At 35.0% G+C, this 22,673-nt stretch overlaps 1 protein-coding gene and 1 long non-coding RNA gene across 7 annotated transcripts in view; one reads left to right on the top strand and one right to left on the bottom strand.

Moving 5' to 3' along the window:
- Positions 1 to 22,673, top strand: part of ADGB (androglobin) — a 235,351-nt gene that overhangs the window by 157,954 nt on the left and 54,724 nt on the right. For all 6 annotated transcript variants that reach the window (XR_002521725.2, XM_021937748.2, XM_021937749.2 and 3 more), the window contains 2 exons: positions 5,539 to 5,726; positions 12,149 to 12,333. Coding sequence is in view for 5 of the 6 variants with exons in the window: in XM_021937748.2 (XP_021793440.2) it covers positions 5,539 to 5,726; positions 12,149 to 12,333 (373 nt within the window). In the remaining variant the exon portion in view is untranslated. The remainder of the gene's footprint in view (positions 1 to 5,538; positions 5,727 to 12,148; positions 12,334 to 22,673) is intronic.
- The window catches only part of LOC103883968, a 48,698-nt gene that overhangs the window by 5,366 nt on the left and 20,659 nt on the right, over positions 1 to 22,673 (bottom strand). Inside the window, exon 2 of the long non-coding RNA XR_002521730.2 lies at positions 5,584 to 5,671. This is a non-coding gene — a long non-coding RNA (uncharacterized LOC103883968). The remainder of the gene's footprint in view (positions 1 to 5,583; positions 5,672 to 22,673) is intronic.

The raw sequence follows: 22,673 nt of genomic DNA, 5'->3' as shown, positions 1-22,673 counted from the left end.
TTCTTTTGGCTTAGGATTGTCTGTGGGCTCTGTTTTGGTTTCATATGAACTTTAAAGTAGTTTTTTCCAATTCTGTGAAGAAACTCATTGGTAGCTTAATGGGGATGGCACTGAATCTATAAATTACCTTGGGCAATATGGCCATTTTCACAATATTCGTTCTTCCTATCCATGAGCATGGAATGTTCTGCCATTTGTTTGTGTCCTCTTTTATTTCATTGAGCAGTGGTTTGTAGTTCTCCTTGAAGAGGTCCCTCACATCCCTTGTAAGTTGGATTCCTAGGTATTTTATTCTCTTTGAAGGTATTGTGAATGGGAGTTCACTCATGATTTGGCTCTCTATTTGTCTGTTATTGGTGTATAAGAATGCTTGTGATTTTTGCACATTGATTTTGTATCCTGAGACTTTGCTGAAGTTACTTATCAACTTAAGGAGATTTTGGGCTGAGATGATGGGGTTTTCTAAAGATACAATCATGTCATCTGCAAACAGGGACAATTGGACTTCCTCTTTTCCTAATTGAATACCCTTTATTTCTCCTGCCTGATTGCCCTGGCCAGAACTTCCAACTCTATGTTGAATAAGAGTGGTGAGAGAGGGTATCCCTGTCTTGTGCCAGTTTTCAAAGGGAATTTTTCCAGTTTTTGCCCATTCAGTATGATATTGGCTGTGAGTTTGTCAGAAATAGCTCTTATTATTAAAAAGTCAGGAAACAACAGGTGCTGGAGAGGATGTGGAGAAATAGGAACACTTTTACACTGTCGGTGGGACTGTAAACTAGTTCAACCATTGTGGAAGACAGTGTGGCGAATCTTCAAGGATCTAGAACTAGAAATACCATTTGACCCAGCCATCCCATTACTGGGTATATACCCAAAGGATTATAAACCATGCTGCTATAAAGACACATGCACGCGTATATGTATTGCGGCCCTATTCACAATAGCAAAGACTTGGAACCAACCCAATGTCCATCAATGACAGACTGGATGAAGAAAATGTGACACATATACACCATGGAATACTATGCAGCCATGAAAAAGGATGAGTTCATGTCCTTTGTAGGGACATGGATGCAGCTGGAAACCATCATTCTCAGCAAACTATCACAAGAACAGAAAACCAAACACTGCATGTTCTCACTCATAGGTGGGAATTGAACAATGAGAACACTTGGACACAGGAAGAGGAACATCACACACCAGGGCCTGTCATGGGGTGGGGACAGAGGGGAGGGATAGCATTAGGAGATATACCTAATGTAGATGATGAGTTGATGGGTGCAGCACACCAACATGGCACATGTATACACATGTAACAAACCTGCGCATTGTGCACATGTACCCTAGAAGTATAATAATGAAAAAAAATAAATCACACACTCTCCCCCCAAAAAAAAAATAATAAATAAAATAAATCTCATATTTGTCTTTTCAATCATTTCCTCTAAGAGAAAATCACAACAAATAATAATGTATACCTAGCTGGATATGAAGAGGACGGTTTTAGCTCTGATCTTCCATTCTGTAGCTTTATGTTTTTGAACCTCTTCATTTTTATTTTTGAGTTATGTCTGTACTTGACTTCTGAGATTCATTTCAGCCTATGATTCTATACATTATTTTGTGTAAATTAGAATATACTTATCTCATGAATACTGCTTTCGTTTAAAAGAAGGATAAATTTAAAAATGTATTAACTCCATGCAAATCCTAATAGCTCTTTCATGCTGTCTTAGAGATTTTAGGAAACATTTTAAAAATAAGGGCAATTAAATTTTTGATGAAACTACTTAACCCCATTGATACATATGTGTGTGTGTATATGTGTATATTATATACATATATAATCTGTGGTTTTGAAAATTTTTTAATAATTTTATTATAATTTAAAAGTTCTATGTGTTTCATTAAAACCTTAGCATGTTTTTCTATAATTTTTAATAAGATAGATTTTTTTACATTGCAATCAGATTTTATTAAATTTGAAGATATTATCAAATTGTAACTTGGGCTTAAATTACTTTTATTTTGTATTAAATTTGGCAAGTTTAACATTTACATTTTATAAGCAAATCTGATAAACATCAATATTTTTGTATACAGTTATCTATGTTTGGAATTATACACCTGAACATAATTTTTAAAAACTCACTTGATTAAAGTCAATGCATCAATATATTATTTTTACTTATTATTCTTGTCAATTACCTTGAAAGGGCATTTACATATCACTTAAAAACAGAATATTTTGTTAATAAAATTCAATTTCTGTACATCAAACATGTATTTACAAATTTTATTTGACCCACACAATTTCCTTTTATACTATATTTATTCTTCCCCATGTCCTAACAAATGATATCTCTAAACCAAGCTCGTCTAACCCACGGCCCATAGGCTGCATGTTGCCCAGGATGACTTTAAATATATCCCAACACAAATTCGTAAACTTTCTTAAAACACTATGAGATATTTTTGTGATTCTTTTTCTTTAAGCTCCTCAGCTATCGTTAGTGTTAGTGTATTTTGTGCATGGCCCAAAACAATTCTTCCATTGTGGCCCAGGGAAGCCAAAAGATTGGACACCCCTCCTCTAAACCTGACCTTTCTGCAGCAGAACGCCTTGGGTTAAACCAAACTATAGAGCTAGTTCTTCACGAACAAATTTGTCCAAGCACCAGTGGATTATTTTTTGAATGTTTTTGAAGTTTGAGCTAGACTTCCTTTTGAATAGAAACAATTTATTTAATTTGTGATTAGAATTCAAAAGTCACAAAGATTAAGAGAAAGAAGATGATTTAATTTAAAGGGAGACTCTATCAAGGTTATAGATGTCATCAAATTCTATCTATGAATTCTGTATTACTCGATAAATAGACTAATGCTAGTCTTGAATACTTCATTTTGGAAGAGATCTTTAAAGAATATTTGGTTGAGCCAAGTACGAATCTGATTGTTATTTACATCTAGCATACTTCTTTGGGTTGGGGTGGGTTTGGTTTTTGTCTTAGAAACTCCACTGTAGACCTCCCTTTCTTGATTAAGCTTGAATTTTTCAGAAGTTCTAAGTGATACATTTTGAGTCAACGATCAGAAGAACATTCTAGCTCCACTTAAGTCTTATTTTTAAGTTGTAAATTGAGATTGCAGCAAACATCTTCCTATCTCATATTTTATCTCTTCTACCCTCTCACTCTAGCCAGCTCTGTTTAGAAAGAAAGTTAAGGCTGGGCGCAGTGGCTCATGCCCATAATCCCAGCACTTTGGTAGGCCAAAGCGGGTGGATCACCTGAGATCAGGAGTTCGAGACCAGCCTGGAAAACATGGCAAAACCCCATCTCTACTAATAATACAAAAATTAGCCAAGTGTGGTGGCGTGTGCCTGTAGTCCTAGCTACTAGGGAGGCTGAGGCAGGAGAATCACTTGAACCCAGAAGACAGAGATTGCAGTGAGCCGTGATCATGCCACTGCTCTCCAGCCTGGGTGACAAGAGCGAAACTCCATCTCCAAAAAGAAAAAAAGTTAAAAGTGGAGAAATTGTGGAGGAGAATATCAAGCTGTGTGAAAAGTGGTCCCTTTTGTGCTGCAGTTTTCCTCTCTTCATAATTCTTGATCTTTGAACATTTATCCAAACAACCTTTGTCTCTGCTAAAATGTGGTTCCCAGAACTGAATGCTGCCTCTGAAAGTAATTCTGACCCACAAAATGTAAAGAGGATCATTGCTCCATTGTTTTGTACCCTGTGAATGTGTCTGTCTTTTGGTACCTACAAGGCATATTGATATGGTGGACTCAGGAGACACCTCAAGAGAGAACATCTTTGGCTGATTAGATAATGTCTAAAACGCTGTTGAGCAGTTATATAACTAGCAATCTCAGATGGAAATTTTGTGGCTAATTCTGCCCAGCAGGCTCTTCAAGAGGCATCCTGGCTCATATGAAATTCACCAGAGGCCTTGACATATGCCTGCATGAAATTCATAAACCCCATGTCTGCAACCTTTACCTGATGTTGTGTCTTCTAATCTTATGAAAAAAGTAAATAAGTTTTCGTTCCCAATAAACTCATGTTGCTTTTAAGAATAGATTTTATCTTTGAGGTTCACATGAGACATCCTTTTTAAATGAGCTACAGCAGAACTTTGATAAGCACTATTATTAAACTTACTAGTCTGTGGTTTGCAGAGTATATATTCTTCTTAAGTTTGAAAAATCAGAATTGTTTACTTTATTTTTTTTCATAAATACTCAAGACCATACACTGTAATTCAGAATACTAGTCTATAGGATCCCTCAATACTCAGTACTCAATTATATAACTCTTTTACTACTGAATCCATTTAGCATAGCCAAGTTCTGTCTTGTAATTCTATCACTGATTTAGCTTTGGATTTTCACTTACCAATATCTATCCCACCATTTAATAACTTTTTCCTTTGTAATTATTCTGAGTGGAAGCAAAAACAAAATAATTTGGTTTTGCCTCTTTAATTCATTAGTACAATAAACTCAAATAATGATAAAAATATCAACACATATGTGCATTACACTTTGCAAGTAAAAATGCTTTATTATACTTTTTTTTTTACTTGCCCCAAACATAATGTCATAAAGTCCTTATTGGTGTTGCAATTCTCATCTCATTATGGGGATTGAAATTCCAGCTAATATTTCTAGATGCATATGAAACTTTTTAAAAATTCATTCTGGCTTATATATGTGGATAGATAGATAGATAGATAGATAGATAGATAGATAGATAGATAGAATTTTTACTTCTGGAATCTAAACCTACCAGAGAGCTATCTGTGGACAGAGTACAGCGGGAAGACAAATCTATCTTTTTATTCTTTATTAGGGGCATCTGGAATTATAATCTCAGAATTACTTTGAACATTTACATCTGTTATGATATCATGCTTTTGATTCACTGACTTCTTAGCTAGCTATCCAATTATGTTAAACTAAGCTCTTCCCCATCATAAAGTAAGCCATTCCCAGGCTCTTGAGCTTCCCCTTTTCTGCTATCTAAAGAACTCATCCTCAATCACACATCAGGGTTCTGTGGAAGCAAATCAGCTATTAATTTTATAGTTTTACGTGTCATATCAACAGAATACATTTATTTGAACTCTTCTGCCTTTCTTACTTCAGTATTCCAGAAAGATGGATCTGGGAGACAGGAAAATCAAGTAAGAAGCTTTTGGGCTACTCTGGGATGGTGCAATGATAAGAATTTGCTGTGGGAGGCATTAGAAGAGGACATAGTAATCATCTATTGTGGTTAAGCACTTTATTTTATAGTTAAGGAACCACACAAAGGAAAATATCAGTTTATTGTTTTCCTGAAAACTTTGTAGGATAGTGCTTTCTAGGAGAAATTCCAAACATAATCCTAGTGATTCTATATTTATTAAGAGATCTTGGGACCTATAGATAATATCATAATAATAAGACATTTAGTACTATTAGATATTATACGTTTGAGAGAATAATAACGTAATTCGTTTCTGTGTAATTTATCTTTCTTATAGAAGGGATATACTTTTGTGGCAGAAGCATTTACAGGTGATACGTACGTAACAGCCTCACGTTGGAAACTGCGTCTCATTGGTTCTTCTGCTCCACTGCCATGCCTGTCTCGAGACTCTCCATGCAATACCTTTGCTATAAAGGAAATCCGAGATTACTACATACCCAATGATAAGAAAATTTTATTCAGGTACAAGTATATGACAGAAGGGGAAAGGCATTTCTAAAAAAATATTAATATTTTAGGATAAAAATAAATTCTGCAGTAAAATCCTGAGTCGGTTTTGAACTTCAAATTTTATATTCTTTTTGGAAACAATTAATTGAGTGTAATGTAATTATGTGGGTGTTATGTAAGATTAAGCCTGTATGACTACATATAATAGTAATGAGATTTCCTTAGTCTTCATTCTACTTGACTTTGATTAAAGATTCTTCATGACATGGCTTCCTCTTACTACTTTCTTCCTCTTCTGCTCCATCTCTGGCTAGTATTTTGTGGGGGTTTCTTTATCAGCCAACTCAGTCTTCTTTTCATGCTCACCTGTGTGCAGTGTTCTCCTTAAATAGCCTAATCATAGATTCCACTGTCTTTCGTTAATCAGTCTTCAATGTCCCTGCACTACTTTCAGCCCTTATTACCTTCGGTCTATAGAATTGTTTTGTTTCTGGAATCCATGACTCTATTTTATTCCCTTTTCTGCATTTAATCAGTTTTTTCTCTCTCTCCAGATCCATTCACATACTCATCCTTTACTACCACAGTAATTGCCTTTCAACCACATATATTTAAACATGTGATTTGCCTGCTTTAAAACCTTTGATAACGTTCCATTGGCTACAGATCAACTCCGAAGCACATAGCATGTTTTTAGCATTCTTGAACAGATGCCTAACACAGTGCACTCTCCTGACAGAACTAATGACCACCTCTTGGTATATATGCCCAGAAATTTTATTTTGCTCAAGCCCTTCCTCTTGTCTCATGTGTCCTGTCACCACCTCTCCACTTAAAAAAAAAATTCATCACTTTTAATTATAATTTTCAGTAGTAAAATTCTTTGTGCTTAAACCTTCAAATATAATTAGTTAGCTCTGGTCATGTTCCTATAGTCCTTTGTTCTCTCTGAGACTGTGACACATCAAATTCTATCTAGTTAACTTCACGTTGGCCACTATGAGAATCAACATTGATTGAAGGCAAGAATCATTTATTTTCAATATAGGACCTAATACAGTGTCTGATACATAATTGGCCTCCATTAACAACGTGTTGTTATTCAACATGTTGTTGGAATACTTATCTTCTCATTTTAATATACACTTCTCTGCACAGAAAATTTGGAAAATATGTGCATTCTCAAGAAGGAAAGAAACATACCAATAACTAAAAAAAGCAATTGTGATAAAATATTTTAACTACTATGATAGGAAACCATCATATCACATGGCAGGGCCACTAATAGACTAAAAAGTGACATTTAACCTACTACCTAAATGAGTCCCAGAAGCTGTGTTAAAGTCATCAAGCTGAGTGGTGAGGAAGGTGAACAGGGAGCTGCTTAGGTAGCACAAATGAAAGTTCATAAATATACAGCCTTTTCTGGAAACTCAAGACATTGTTTTTTGTTTGCAGAGTTGGGTTTCAGCGTGCTGTAGTAAGAAGTAAGACCAGAACGTTAGCAAAGGCTTTCTGAGAAGAGCCTCACTGGACAAGAAGTATGGATTTTTACATTAGGAACAAGGGGACTCTTTAAAGGATTTTAAGAAAGATTACATTATCAGATTTGTGTTAAAAATTATGTCTGCATAGCATGAATTTTAAAAAGTACATTTTATATATATATATATAGTTTTTTTGAGACAGAGTCTCACTCTGTCACCCAGGCCATAGTACAGCGGCATGATCTTGGCTCATTGCAACTTCTGCCTCCCAGGTTCAAGTTATTCTCATGCCTCAGCCTCCCAAGTAGCTGGGATTACAGGTGCATTCCACCAAGCCTTGTTAATTTTTGTATTTTTTGTAGAGATTGGGTCTTACCATGTTGTCCAGGCTAGTCTCAAATTCCTGGCCTCAAGTGATCTACCTGCCTCGGCCTCCCAAAGTCCTGGAATTACAGATGTGAGCAACTTCTCCCAGCCCGTTAATTATATAACAGAAAAGATGTTAGAACTTTATTATTTTTAAATTATATTTAATCATAAAAGACATGGAATATGAAAAAAAAAAAAAAACTTCACTCAAGGCAGCAGTGTGTTGAATGAATGAAAGGGGAGCATAACCGGAGAGGGGGAAACCAGGTAAAAGCTTTGCAATAACCCAGGAGTGAGATTATGGCCGTCTGAAGTAGGGCAGCATATTGACCTGCGAGGACTCTGCTGTAACAAAAGTCCACACGCTGGGTGGGTGGCTTCAGCAATAGACATGCATTGTTGCAGAACTGTGGAAACTATTAACAGAAATGTGAGATCAAATTGTCAGCAGGACTGGTTACAACTGAGGCTGTGGGAGACAACCTGTTTCATGACTTTCTCCTGGCTTCTTGTGGTTTGCTGGTAATCTTTGGTTATCCTTAGCTTTTAGAAGCACCACATCTATCTCTGCCATCACCTTCACGTGGTGTTTTCCCCCTGTATGCCTCTGTTTCCAAATTTCCCTCTTTTTTTTACAGACAGTCTTGCTTTGTTGCCCAGCTGGAGTTCAGTGGTACAATCATGGCTCACTGAAAACTCTAACTCCTGCCTCAGGCAATCCTCTCACCTCATCATAGCTGGTACTATGGGCATATGCCACCATGCCCAGTTAATTATTTTTTAAATTTTTTGTAGAGACAGAGTCTTGCTATGTTGACCAGGCTGGTCTCAAACTCTTGGCCTCAAGCAATCCTCCTGCCTTGGTCTCCCAAAAGTGCTGGGTTTACAGACATGAGCCACAGTGCTCAGTCCTAAATTTCCCCTTTTTTAATGAGGACACCAATCATACTGGAGTAGAGCCCACTCTAATGACTTAATTTTAACTTGATTCTCTGCAAAAGACCCGATCTCCAACTAGGTGACATTGTGAAGCACTGGGGGTTAGAACTCCAACAGATCTTTGGTGGTAGGAGGGGACACAATTCAACCCATTACAGGCAGTGACAGGGAATCTGGAGAGAAGAAAAAGGATTTTCAGATATTGAGGTAAAATTGACAGCCTTGCTGGAGTTCTAGAGTTTGACTTGGGAAATGTGTGGATGATGTCATTTACTTAGAGGGGAGAAGCTCATTTGCAAGGTGGGCCATAGGAAGACAACTGATTCCTTTTTAGTTTTTAAATGTGGTGGTCAAGTGAAATAGCCAAGTGATACTGCATAGGTAGTTCCACCGTAGACATTGATTTGGGAGTCATGATTCTGTTACTGTTCCTGAAAGTGCCCAGGAAAGTTTGTAAAATGAGAATCAGACCCAGGACAGAACATGAAGACTCTCTGATGTTTGTGGGAATGTCTGTCAATGGAAGCAAAGCAGCCCCCAAATAGGAGGGAAAGTATAAAAGCTGCTGTGCTCGTAGGAGAAGAGTTTTTAAAGGAGGAGGAAATCCGGGTCCAGAGAACACTGTCAAGTTCTCCTGAGAGGTAAAAGAAGAAGAGAACCAAAGTTTCTATAGGATGGTGACAAACCCCTTGAAACCTTGGCAAGAGTAGGTTTAGCACCTGGTGTGTTAGTCCATTCTCACACTGCTATAAAGACATACCTGAGACTCGGTAATTTACGGAGAAAAGAGGTTTAATTGATTCACAGTTCTACAGTACGTACAGGAGGCATGGCTGGGGAAGCCTCAGGAATCTTACAATCATGGCAGAAGACAAAAAGGAAGCAGGAACGATCTTCACATGGCAAAGCAGGAGAGAGAGAGAGAGAGAGAGAGAGAGAGAGAGAGAGAGAAAGAGAGAGCTGTACACTTTCAAACACCCAGATCTCATGAGAACTCACTCACTATCATGAGGACAGGGGGATTTCCGTACCCATGATCCAATCACCTTCCACCAGGCTACTCCTCCAACACTGATTATCCTAATTCAACATGAGATTTGGGTGGGGACACAGAGCCAAACCATAGCACCGGTGTTGGTGATGGAGTAAGCACGTGGAAGATGGTAAGATGAGAAGAGTGGAGGCAGACAACTCTCCTTAGGTGCTGCGCTGGGAAGTTGGCAATGCAGTAGAGGCTGGACTGCAAGGTGGGCTGAAAGTTGCGTTGGTTTGTGTTTTTGCTTTGTTTTAATCTGTCTTAAAGATAGGAGAGAACTGTACTTATACACAAGCTAATTTCAAGGAGGAATAAAGAGTGGGGTCTTTTTAAGATACAGGAGAGGGGCCAGGCGTAGTAGCTCATGCCCGTAATCCCAGTACTTTACAAGGCTGAGGAAGGAGGATTGCTTGAGCCCAGGAGTTCAAGAACAGCCTGGGTAACATAGATCCTGTCTCTACAAAAAATAAAAATTTAGCTGAGCATGGTGGTGCATACCTGTAGTCCCAGCTATATTGGAGTCTGAGGCGGATATATCATTTAAGCCCAGGAGTTCGAGGTGCAGTGAGCCATGATTGCACCACTGCACTCCAGCCTGTGCGACCTTTTTCATATATATATAGAGAAAAACGTGTCGTCTTTTAGTATCATCATATATATGAGAGACATGATACTCAAAAAAGCAAATTTCTAGAGAAATTAAAAGTTGATCGAATCCTGAGCATTTGTGAGGAATCACCTAAAATGAGAACAAAAAGCCAACTCTTTAATTGCATTAAAAGGGGAGTTGGAAAGAATGAATTAGACTGCATGTTTCCAGTCTTTTTGCAAGAGGTTTCCAAACGATTGATGAGGGGTGAAGGTGGAGGCTGTGGCTACTATTTTAATTTCTCTGTATTTTTGTGAATCACAGAAAATGCTATTATCAGTGAAGCTCCAAATGCTTCTGCCAGGAGTGCTTTTTGTATAATAGAGAGGGTAGACGTGGCAGTAGTTTGCAGATCTATTAAGAGGTTTGGTGGCTTTTAGGGCTATCAAGTTTTATATTTGTTTATTTATTTTTATTAAGTTCCGGTGTACCTGTGCAAGATATGCAGGTTTGTTACATAGGTAAACATGTGCCATGGTGGTTTGCTGCACCTGTCAACCCAACACCTAGGTATTAAGCTCAGCATGCATTAGCTCTTTTCCCTGATGCTCTCCCACCCTCAACCTCCCCCAACAGGCCCTAGTAAGTGTTGTTCCCCTCCCTGTGTCCATGTGTTCTCATTGTTCAGCTCCCACTTATAAGTGAAAATATGCAGTGTTTGGTTTTCTGTTCCTGCATTAGTTTGCTGAGGATAATGGCTTCCAGCTTCGTCTATGTCCCTGCAAAGGACATGATCTTGTTCCTTTGTATGGCTGCATAGCATTTCATGGTGCATATGTACCACATTTTTTTATCCAATCTATCATTGATGGCATTTGGGTTAATTCCATGTCTTTGCTATTGTGAATAGTGCTGCAGTGAACATATGCGTGCATGTATCTTTATAATAGAATAACTTATATTTACCTGGGTATATACCCAGTAATGGGATTGCTAGGTCAAATGGTATTTCTGGTTCTAAATCTTTGAGGAATCACCACACCGTCTTCCACAGTGATTGAACTAATTTACATTCTCACCAACAGTGTAAAAGAGTTTCCATTTCTCCACAACCTCACCGGCATCTATCATTTCCTGACTTTAATAATCATCATTCTGACTGGCATGAGAGGGTATCTCATTGTGGTTTTGATTCACATTTCTCTAATGATCAGTGATGTTGAGCAATCTTTTATGTGTTTTTTGGCCACATGTACGTCATTTTTTGAGAAGTGTCTGTTTATATCCTCTGTAGGGCTATCAAGTTTTGTAAGTGACTGCTTATTACATCTAAACAAAAAGTTATATGTTTTAAATCTAGGATTTGATGATAATAGAAGTTCTATTTCCTTTTGTTTTACAGTACTATATTGGGATCCCTTGCCAAAGTCTGTAACTCCAGTATTTTCAGGATGTTAGTGAACTTTACAAAGTAGTTTTACTTTTAGGTTATCATATCCGAAAATTAGACAGTTTTCCTTACTGTATTGGTCTGTTCTTGCATTGCTATAAAGAAATACCTGAGACTGGGTAATTTCTGAAGAAAAGAAGTTTAATTGGCTCACAGTTCTGCAGGCTGTGCAGAAAGCATAAAGCTGGCATCTGCTTAGCTTCTAGGGGGGCCTCAGGAAGCTTCCAATCATGGCAGAAGGGGAAGGGGGATCAGGCACATCACATGGCCAGAGCAGGAGTAAGAGAGAGAGAAAGGGAGAGGGGGATACACATGTTTAAACAACCAGATCTCATGACAACTCACTCATGTCATGTGAACGGCACCAAGTAGATGGTGCTAAACTATTCGTGAGAAACCTGTCTGCAAGATCCAGTTACCTCTCACCAGGCCCTGCCTCCAACAGTGAGGATCACAATTTGACAGGAGATTTGGGCAGGGACATATATCCAAACTATCTCACTTACTGACTTGAGAGAAAGACCAACATACTTGCTTATAATGTTAACTTTTTTTTCTTTACAGATATTCAGTTAAAGTTCTAACACCACAACCTGCTACAATACAGGTACGCACATCCAAGCCAGATGCATTTATCAAGCTGCAGGTCCTAGAAAATGAAGAAACTATGGTGAGCTCTGTTGGAAAAGGCCAAGCTATAATCCCAGCATTTAACTTCTTGAAGAGTGAGAAAGGCTTGAGCTCCCAGTGTAAGTGTGCCTTTATGAGCAGGATAGTTAGATTCATAAATGGATATTTATATTTTCATGACACTTTAAAAATGAAAATAAAGTAGCAAGTAACCACTTAAATTGTGAAACTTGATAGTACAGTAAAGTATTACAAGTATAACATTTGCATGTCAAATTAGGCTCTGAAAATCAATATAGGCTTATTTTAAAGCCTTTTCACCTTGGAGAAAATTTACTTTCCTATTACATGAGCCTTCTTATTAAGAAGTCAAATTTTTATTATTTTGAAAGAATATTTTTACTTTTTAAAATTCCTAATTCATTATTTTCAGAAAATATTCCACATACTAAAATTAACAAAAACTAAAGTTATTACTTTCAATATACTATTCTCAATGAGTTATTAAATAAATAAAATAATTTTGGAAATAATGGTTAGCAGTGCTACTCTGAGGTGTATTACTTAGTTATGTTAGCAACTTGATTCTGTAAAAGTCACACATTACCAATGTAGAATATTTGGAAAAATAGAAAATTACAAAGAAGGGAACAAGAAATGCCTTACAATCATGCTACCCAGGGAAAAAAAAAAAAAAAAAAAAAAAGTTAGTATTTTAGCTTTTTTGCCAAAATTGTAAATATTTTGGCTTTTATGCCTTTATTCTCCATTTTTGCGTTTCAATTTTAAGCAAAACTGGGTTCTTATCTATTTTGCCCATTGATATTTCTTCTTTCTTAAATCGTAACTTTTTTCCTTTTTGTGGCCTTGGCTGCGACCTCCAAACCAAGGTTAAATAAGTGATGATGATGTATTTCCTTTTCTTAAGTAGGAACACTTGTGACATTTATCATCTTTGTTAGTGGCTTCTAATAATTAGACTTTATGAAACGAGAAATTTTAATATTGAATGAGTTTGGAACATTATTCGTTATTTTTTGTTGTTGTTTATAGAAATCATCAAATTTTACTCCTTTGAGTTTAATAAGTTGAGTTTTAATTTTGAATCACTCTTGCATTCTTACAATAAAACCTATTTGGCCAATGATGATTTCATATACTCCTATGTTTAGAATATATAATTTTACTCAGTTTGCTGCATCATAATCATCACTTTGTATCTCTATGAGAATTTTTTCCTCTCTGTGGGTGCACCCGTACATTATTCTTTTCCAGTTCTCAAGCTGAAATTATAATGAATTCTTGAAATTAATTTGAGAGCTTTTTAGTTTTTCTATTTTGGAGTCTTTTAAATTGTCCAGGATTCATTTCTTTAAAAAAAAAGTTATTAGCTTTGTCCTTAAAACTTTCTAAATCTGATGTTTCTGGGGGAGAGACTTGTTTTTTCTTTTTACTATTTAAGAAAATAATTTCCAAGATTATTTTTTAACTGCCTTTCGTTTTTATAGACTATATTTTTAGTGAAAGTAGAGATTCATTTAGTTTTTCCAATTTATCTGCATAAATTTGCATACAAGATTTAAAATTTTTAAATATCTTCTCAATAGGTTTGTATAAATATATTCTTTTTTATTTATTTGTAAGTTATTCTTAATCAGACTTTTTAAAATTTACTCTGTACTATTGGTCTTCTCTTGGAAAGAATTGAATTTATTATTATTCAAACCTCAATGGCTCTTTTAGATTTATAATCTACTTCATTAATATTTATATTTATCTTTTAAAACCCTTTCTCTACTTTTAAAATTTAGTCAAATGTCTTTTCCTCTAGCTTTGCTAGTTTCAATTTAGTTCATACTTTAAATCTTGTTTTTAAATAAATATACTTAATGCTATTCATTTTTCTAACTCTGGCTACATATATTTTATTATACTTTATAACTTAGAATGCTATAAAATTTTATATGTAGTGTTATGTTAGTCATGAGCTATGATTTATTTTTGACCTTTTCTTTAACCTTAGTGTTTATAATATTTTTAGAATTCCTAAGTAATAAAATTGTTTTATTTAGCCTATTTCTGTTAATTTCGAATTGAATTCTGTGGAGTTACAAAGTGTAGATATATTTTCTACTTTGAGGATTTGATTGGTGTTTTTCCTGTTTCCTGATTCAAATCAAGTTTGATTACTGTCCCACTGAGGTTTACAAAGAACTCTATTTTGGAGGTCGTTTGATGTCTAAATGCACACATACACTTTCATAAAAGTCAAACTTGCTAATTATGATATTTAAAATGTCAAGATTGTCATTTATATTTTACCTAATTGGTGTGTAAATTTGTTAGTGATATGTATTAAGATCTTCTATTTTTATTTTTAAAGTGTGATAACATCTCTAACTCTAATATATTTAGTTTTACATATTTATATGCCATGTTGCTAGTTATATAAGTTTCATATTTGCTTTGTAATTTTTATGTATTGTATTTTTAAAATAAACATAAAGCAACCTTCTCTTAACTTTAACAAGATTTCTTATCACTGATTCTTCCTTTTGTTATTCTTCCTTTTGTTATTCTTCCTTTTGTTATTATTTGCCTGTTGATGCTGTTCATTTGTTTAGTTTTCTATCCTCTACATGTTTTTGCTGTCAGTCTTTCTCCTGTAAATGGATATTTTTTCTACACAATGATATATGGACTGGCTTTGTGCCCTGCCCAAATCTCATCTTGATTTATAATCCAAATTGTAATCTCTGCATGTTGGGAGAGGGACCTCGTGGGAGGTGATTAGACCGTGGTATTTTCGTGATAGTAAGTGAGTTATTGCAAAATCTGGTGGTTTTGTGAGGGATTTTTTCCCCCTTTGCTCTGTACTTCTGTCTCCTGTCACCATATGAAAAATGATGTGTTTGCTTCCCCTTCCCCTTCTGCCGTGATTGTGAGTTCTCTGAGGTCTCTTCAGGAATGCGGAACTGTGTGTCAATTAAACCTCATTCTTTTATAAATTACCTAGTTGGGCAGTTATTTTTAGCAGTGTGAGGGCAGACTAATATAAAATGCAAGATTCTTGTCACTAAAATGGGGGAATGCAGTCCATTTACATTTATTTTGATGCATATGCTTTTTTTGAATTCTTTCATCACATTGTATTTTTTAATTGATTACATCTTCTAGTTGAACTTTTCCTAAGCTATTTCATAATCAGCACCCTTCCTGAACTCTTTTTCCCAATAGTGTTTATTTTAATTAAACGTACAATCAACTTACTAGAAATAACTGTCATTTTTCTATATGTAAAAATCTTTATATCCCTTTTCTATCTAATATCTGTATTTTATTTTTATTTTTATTTTTATTTTTTAGTTATATAAGTGGGCATTCCAGAGCAATACAGATTTGAGTGGTAACACTGACTTTTGACTCCCTGTCCCTCTCTCCTTAACAACTACTGGCAAGTTAGGGAGTATGAGCTGAGCAACAGGTCACTGCAAATGCTTTGATATCCCATCATCTTACACAGGCTTCAATAGTGTGAGTCTCTGTCTTTTCCCAGTCCAGTGTTCTATCCAGGAACTGCTCCTAGCTAGTGGGACGAAGGGTACCACTGAAGGTTTTATGATTTACACTAACTTGACTGGAGGCACTCAGTCTATAAAACAAATCCTTCCTATCATTCTCCCCAGAGCTTTCTGCAAGATAGACCTTGCCGCATGTCGCTCTACTTCTGAGTATTGTTTCCTAAATCAGTTTTTGGTTTTGATCACTAACATAGGGTAAGAATCCCATCTCCAAGGAGACAAGGAATATAGTTCGGGCTGTGACTTTAATCAAGATTTTCACACTCCTTTGAAGTCTCCGTGTGCTTTTTAATTATCTCATTATTATGATTTATAGAATGTCAAATATTATATACACATACCTCTGATTATTTTGTCCCTATTTCATTCTTTCCACATTTCTAGTCTGACTTTCAAGTTTCTTCTGATTTTATTGCATAACTCAATGTAATTGTGCTCACTAAACATAACTTCCGTCCTCCCACTGTACCACAATATTTCCCTTCTAAATGTCCCCAATAAATAGTCCTGCCCACTCGACATCAACATGTTCATCATTATTTGTTCCTAGATTTTTGATTTTTTTTTTTTTTTTTTGAGATGAAGTCTCACTCTTTCGCCCAGGCTGTAGTGATTTCAGATCACTGCAACCTCCACCTCCTGGATTCAAGTGATTCTCATGCCTTAGCCTCCCAAGTGGCTGGGATTACAGGTGCGTGACACCACACCCAGCTAATTTTTGTATTTTAGTAGAGACAGGATTTCATTATGTTGGCCATGCTGGTCTCAAACTCCTGACCTCAACTGATCCACCTGCATCAGCTTCCCCAAGTGCTGGGATTACAGGTGTGAGCCACTGTTCCTAGATTTGTTTTGAATGCCTGTAATGATTTACCCATAATTCATCAACAAATATGATTGAGGGAATTTGTTAAATAAAACTCTTTGTATTATATGTTGCATCATTTACAAAATTTAACTTGTAAAACATACTTACCTTTATCAAATGTTTTTTACAATTTGGACTTCCCAATTTGATTTATAGTTATAATAAATTATATAAATATTTTCAATATTCAATAATATTTGCTATTTTAGAATAAGTCCTAGTTGATTGTGGTGTGTTATTCTTTTTTTAAAATAGATTCGGTTTGCAATTATTTTAGTGGGAATTTTTTATACATACTCTAATTAATACGTATAGTGAACAAATATGTTAATAATATATTTATTAAATGCTTATATAGATTGAATTTATCTCTGTTCCTTAACTGTTTAATTCTGCATGGATCTTTGAACATACTCTATCTCTCTTTTAAAAATCGCATATTATATGATATCCATTTGTAGAAAAGTCTTTTGTTCCTGTTGTTCTTTTAATTACTAGTTACTGTACAATACCCCAAATGGTCTTAGCAGGGAGTTTAACTCCAGCCTTCCATGAATAGTAAATCGAAGCTTATTTGGACAGCAAGATGCACAAAGAAGTAAGGATCCTTCTGTTCCGATCCTTAGAATAATTTTAAATTATTTAAATTTAAAACTTTTAAAATTTAAATTTATTTTTACTTTAAATTTAAATGTTAATGTTTTAAATACTTTTAAATGAGTAAGAATCCTTAGAATGCTTTTTATTTGGAAAGAAAAATAGAAGACTTTAAAAGAGGGCTGTCTTCATCCTGTCCTATTAACCATGGAAACAACGTGTGAATTGTTGTCATAACCGAGGGATATGCCTTTCCAATGAGACTTGGAAGAGAATTAAAGAAATATCACACTGGGATGATATAATTAGGGCACAAGTGCAGTGTTTAAGTCACAGGGAAGTGGGAATTGCACGTACTGTATTAGTAGGGTTGAGCTTGGGCAAAGCTGTAGTACTCTTTCAGTTCTTTTGAGCATGTCATCTTTTCTGCCATCACTTGTCCTTCACCCCTGAATATCTCCTGGGTTGTTTTCAGCACTTAGGTTCAGCACTCCTTTGTGGTTTCTCATTCAAACTTGCCCACACTCCGTTTCTAGTTTTTTCTTTAGATGTGTTAAGACCATTAATCAGATAATGTTTTGTCAGTCGGAATGTTGTTTATGACTCTTTTAAATGGCTATTTTCTTTACTTGGGTACATTTTACACTGGTATTATAGTTTAGTTCATAGAGGGAACTCAATTCCAAAACCTTAGTGGGCACATATGTGCAGCTCTCCTATGCTATTTGTGACCTCATGCTTTTTTTTTAATTAGCTAATTACCACCACCAATTTTCTCTGAAATGTTTAGATTCAAATTCTTGCAGGTAACACTGTTTATAATTTGTCATCTAGTTTAATCATTGTTTCATTCAAAATTTACCATTTATAAGAGAAGCATACATAAGTGTTTAAAACCAATTTTTATAGGTTTACCTCTGGCCAAGAAAGATACAGAAAAATTGAGCAGAAGGGTAATTGGTTCAGAGATCAGAAATTGATCCAAAAGTAGAGCCAACATCTATAATGGCTCTTATTTTACACATATTTCTATTTTACCATTAGTATTTCCAGATGAACTTTAATACAATTTTTCAAGTTTTCTCAAAACACACAGAAATCATTGTTTTTCTTCTGGCTGCTTTGAATATATAGATACCTTAATTTAAGGAAAACTGACATTGTTACAATAACGAATTTGCATGCAAGGAAAGGCTATTTGCATTTTTTCATGACCTCTTCTATGTTTCACAGAAAAGATTGAAAGGTTTCTCCATACAGATTGATAGAACTATTATTGTGCATTAGATAATTTCTTCATTTAGACTTCAAACAGGGTGTTGTTTTAAAATTGATGCTATTAATTTGTGTTTATGAGTGATATAAGCAGACACTGAATTTAAAAATAAACATTTTTCAGTGGCTTCTCTTGGAAACAAATCCATTTACATATCCTTTTCTGGAGTACACCCACCAAAAATATTAATACATGCAAAAAATGTGTGTGTGTGTGTTTTTACAGGATATGACACACTACCTTGATAAGTATTCTGTACACAAACACTCTTACCATGTGCTAAAGGAGAAGTAAACTTCATTGCAAGGATGCAGAAGTTCAAAGTGAGCCAGTCACAAAACTTAATACAGACTTCTTTAGGTTTTGTATCATATCATAGGAATTTACAGAATATCTGTATTTCTTATAATTCTTCAAGAAGAAAATCTTATATTAACACTTATGCTATAAAGTTAATACAAAATTTGTAATTTTGAATGTTTTGTAAAATTTGTAATTTTAAAATTTGTAATTTGGGAAATTTATAATTTTTCATAAAATTTACATTCTAGATAATTGAGTATTTGGGGAAGCCCTATAGACTAGGAATAATGCTGTATTTTATTTCATATGGTTATATAAGGCTCCTACAGAGAGTGATCTGTGATATGCCCAATCTTTAAAATTCAAGGATGACTTTTCACAAATAACCTGTGTATCTAATTTTCTGAATGTGTACATGCATATATACTAAACAAATGTTTAGAAGTCGAACTACTAGGTCAATGAATGGGTACATGCATTGTTATTTTCTCATACATTGTCTAGTTGCCCTCTACTGAGTTTGTGTAAATTTATCCTCCTTTATCCATACTCCCCTGATTGACAGAGTTATATTTCTTGACTTTTGTCATTTGAATGCTAAAAGTATTAATTTATGTTTCATTTCTCTTTAGTGAGGTTTGAACGTGTTTTTATGTGTTATATTTCCTCTCTTTGTATTACCTTCTTTGCAAATTTTTAAGTGCTTTCTCATTATTTTATTGAAGTTAGCTACTTTTTTCTAGTTGATTTGTAGAGTCTCATACATTAGGGAAATGTGCCCTTTTTCCTATGTGTTTCTAATTTTTTTGTAAAAAATGACTTATGAATTAATGACTAACAGATCGATGGAAGGAAGTAAAGGACAGGACCTTTGTGTCATGTATTTTTAATTTTTTATTAAAGTATAATTTATATACAGCAAAAACTATAAATCAATGTTTTGATAAGTACATACTTTAGTGTGATCCACACCCCTAACAACATATAAAATATTTCTGTTACCCAGAAGATACTTCAGGCCATTTTCATTCAATTTCCTCACCCTCAAAGAGGCAATCACTGGTCACATTTCCATCACAAGACTAGCTTTGCCTGTTTTAGAACTTCATAAAATTGGAACCATATAGTATTTATCTTTTGACACTGGTTTCTTTTGCTCAGCATAATTTTTTTAAGTTATATCCATGTTATTGCATATAACACTGTTCTATTTCTAGCTATGTTTCTGAGTACTAACTCCGTTGTATGGAGATACCACACTTTGTCTACCCATTCTCCTTTTGGGCATACGGGTTTATTAGAGTTTTTCAATATGGTGACTCAAGCTGGTAAGGAAATGCTTGTATAAATCCTTTTTTGGACTCATGTTTTCATTTCGCTTGGATCAATATTCAGGAGTTGAATTAATATGTCACAGTTTGACATATGTATACATTTATTTTAAAATGGTAAACAGTTTATCAAATGGATTGTATCATGTTACGTTCCCAACAAGGTATAGAAGTTCTGGTTTCTCACATTTTTTCTCACATTTATTGTTGTCAATGTTTTTAATCCATCATTCTAGTGTATATATTGTACTATTTCTTTGTAGTTTAATTTGCATTTCCCTTCTGACTAATGACGTTGAGCATCTTATGTGTGCTTACTGACCATGTGTATAACTTATTGATTGCAGGATTTATTCACACATTACACACCCACATTTTTAATGAGGTGTCTTTATTATTATTAACCTGTTCATATATTCTGTATGTTCTGGATACAAGTTCTTCATCAAATGTATGCTTTGCCAATATGATCTTTTAGTCTAAGCTTTGTCTTTTCACTTCCTTTACAGCAACTTTAGAAGAGCAAAAGCTTTTAATTTTTATAAAAATGGAGTTGTTAAAAAAACTTAGTGCTATTTGTATTTTATCTAAGAAATCTTTACCTAATCTAGGATCATGAATATTTTCTTTCATGTTTTATTCTAAAAGTTTTATAATCTTAGCATGCATGTTTACTTTCATGATGCATCTTGAAATAATATTTATGTATGGTTTAAGGTAGGCAGTCAAAATTATTTTTATTCCCATGTAGATATCCAGTTTTTCTGGCACTGTGTAATGGAAAGATGATATTTTCTCCAATGAATTATCTTGACATTTTAGTCAAAAGTCACTTAACCATGTGTGTATGGGTCTCCTTTGGAACTCAGGATCAACTGATCTAAATGACTACTCTTCCTCCAACACTGCATTTTCTTCAAAATTGTAGCTTTTAATTGGAATTGGATTGCATTGAACTTGGGAAGCACTAACTTCTTAACAAAACTAGCTTTCTGGTCCATGAACACAGTACATCCCTCAATTTAGTCTTCAATTTCTGTCAGCAACTTTTATACTGTGAGTCAGCAGATTGTGCATATACTTTACTATTTTCACATTTAAATGTTCTATTTTTAGTGGTGCTCTACCTAGGACTAAAAATACATACTTTATGCAATTTGATATCTGTATTCATTCTCCAGGACTGCTACGGCAAATTACACAAAGCGGATGGCTTAATACAATGAACATTCATTCCCTTACAGTTCTGGAAGGCAGAAGTCTGAAATCAACATGTTATCTAGGTCACACTGCTGTTGAAAGCTCTAGGAGAGAATCTTTCCTCCTTTCTTCTAGCTTTTGGTGGATCTTGATTTTCCTTGTCTTGAGACAAATTAACTCTGACTATCTCTGCCAACATCTTCACATAACCCTCTTATTTGTATGTCTCTGTGTTTTACCATTTTCCTGTCTCCTTTAAGGATACCCATCATTGGATTTAGGGTTTATCCTAATCCAGGTTGATGTCTTCTTAGGATCTTTTTCTTAATTAGAACTGCAAACACCCTTATGTCAAATAAGGTCACATTCTAAGTTATTGGGTGGACATACCTTTTTTGGGGGGTCACTATTTCACCTCCCACAATATCATACCATGAATCACTTATCCTCTTTTCACGTTTTTTTCACTCTGTGATTCTATTTCAATCATTTCTATTGCTTGTATTCAAGTTTACTAATCTTTTCTTCTGAATTTGACGATATGTTGTTTAAATCTATCCAGATATTTTTTATTTAAGATATAGTCAGATCTGGAATTTCATTTTGATTCTTCATATATTTCATTTTTCTGTGATACTCACCATTTGTTCACTCAGTGTGTTCATCTTTTTCCATAAATCCTTAAGCACATTTTAAATAGCTTTTTAAAAGTCCTTGCTTGATGAGTCCAACATTTTTATCAGCTTTGTGTCTATTTCTATTGACCATTTTCTCAAGTTATGGTCACATTTTCTGCTTCTTCATATATCATATTGATTGTGTGCTGTATATTGTGCGTGTTACACTGCTAAGAGTCTAGATTATGCTCTTTTAATTGAAAGAGTGTTGAATCTTGTTCTGGTGGGCAGTTAATGTATTGGCAGCTTGATCCTGGTCCTGAGTTTATTAAGTCAGTACTAGAGTTGCCGTGACTCTAGTGTTAGGGTAGCTCTACTCTTAAAAAGCTTGGCCTTTCTTGGGTCTCAAGTGAATGCTCTGCATATTCATTGAATTCCCTGCATTTTGACAAGTCAGAATTTCAATGTCTCTCAACACTGTGCAACTAACAGAATCTTCATTAAGCTCACAACCCCCCAGTAGTTATTGTCTGCCTGGTATTGTTCAGTGTTTGTACAAATGAAGTTTAGAATTCAGCTAAAGACTCAAGTGGACCCCATGTCTATTTCTGAGCTCCTTTACTGCTCATATACTCCCTTCTGGTATCCTACCTCAAATTTTAGTTGTCGCAGGAGCCCCACTCACC

Source organism: Papio anubis, chromosome 6 (genome assembly GCF_008728515.1).
Source record: "Papio anubis isolate 15944 chromosome 6, Panubis1.0, whole genome shotgun sequence".
NCBI classification, from domain to species: Eukaryota; Metazoa; Chordata; class Mammalia; order Primates; family Cercopithecidae; genus Papio; species Papio anubis.
Note: the sequence above shows the minus strand (reverse complement) of the source record. Positions and strands in the feature narration are given on the sequence as shown.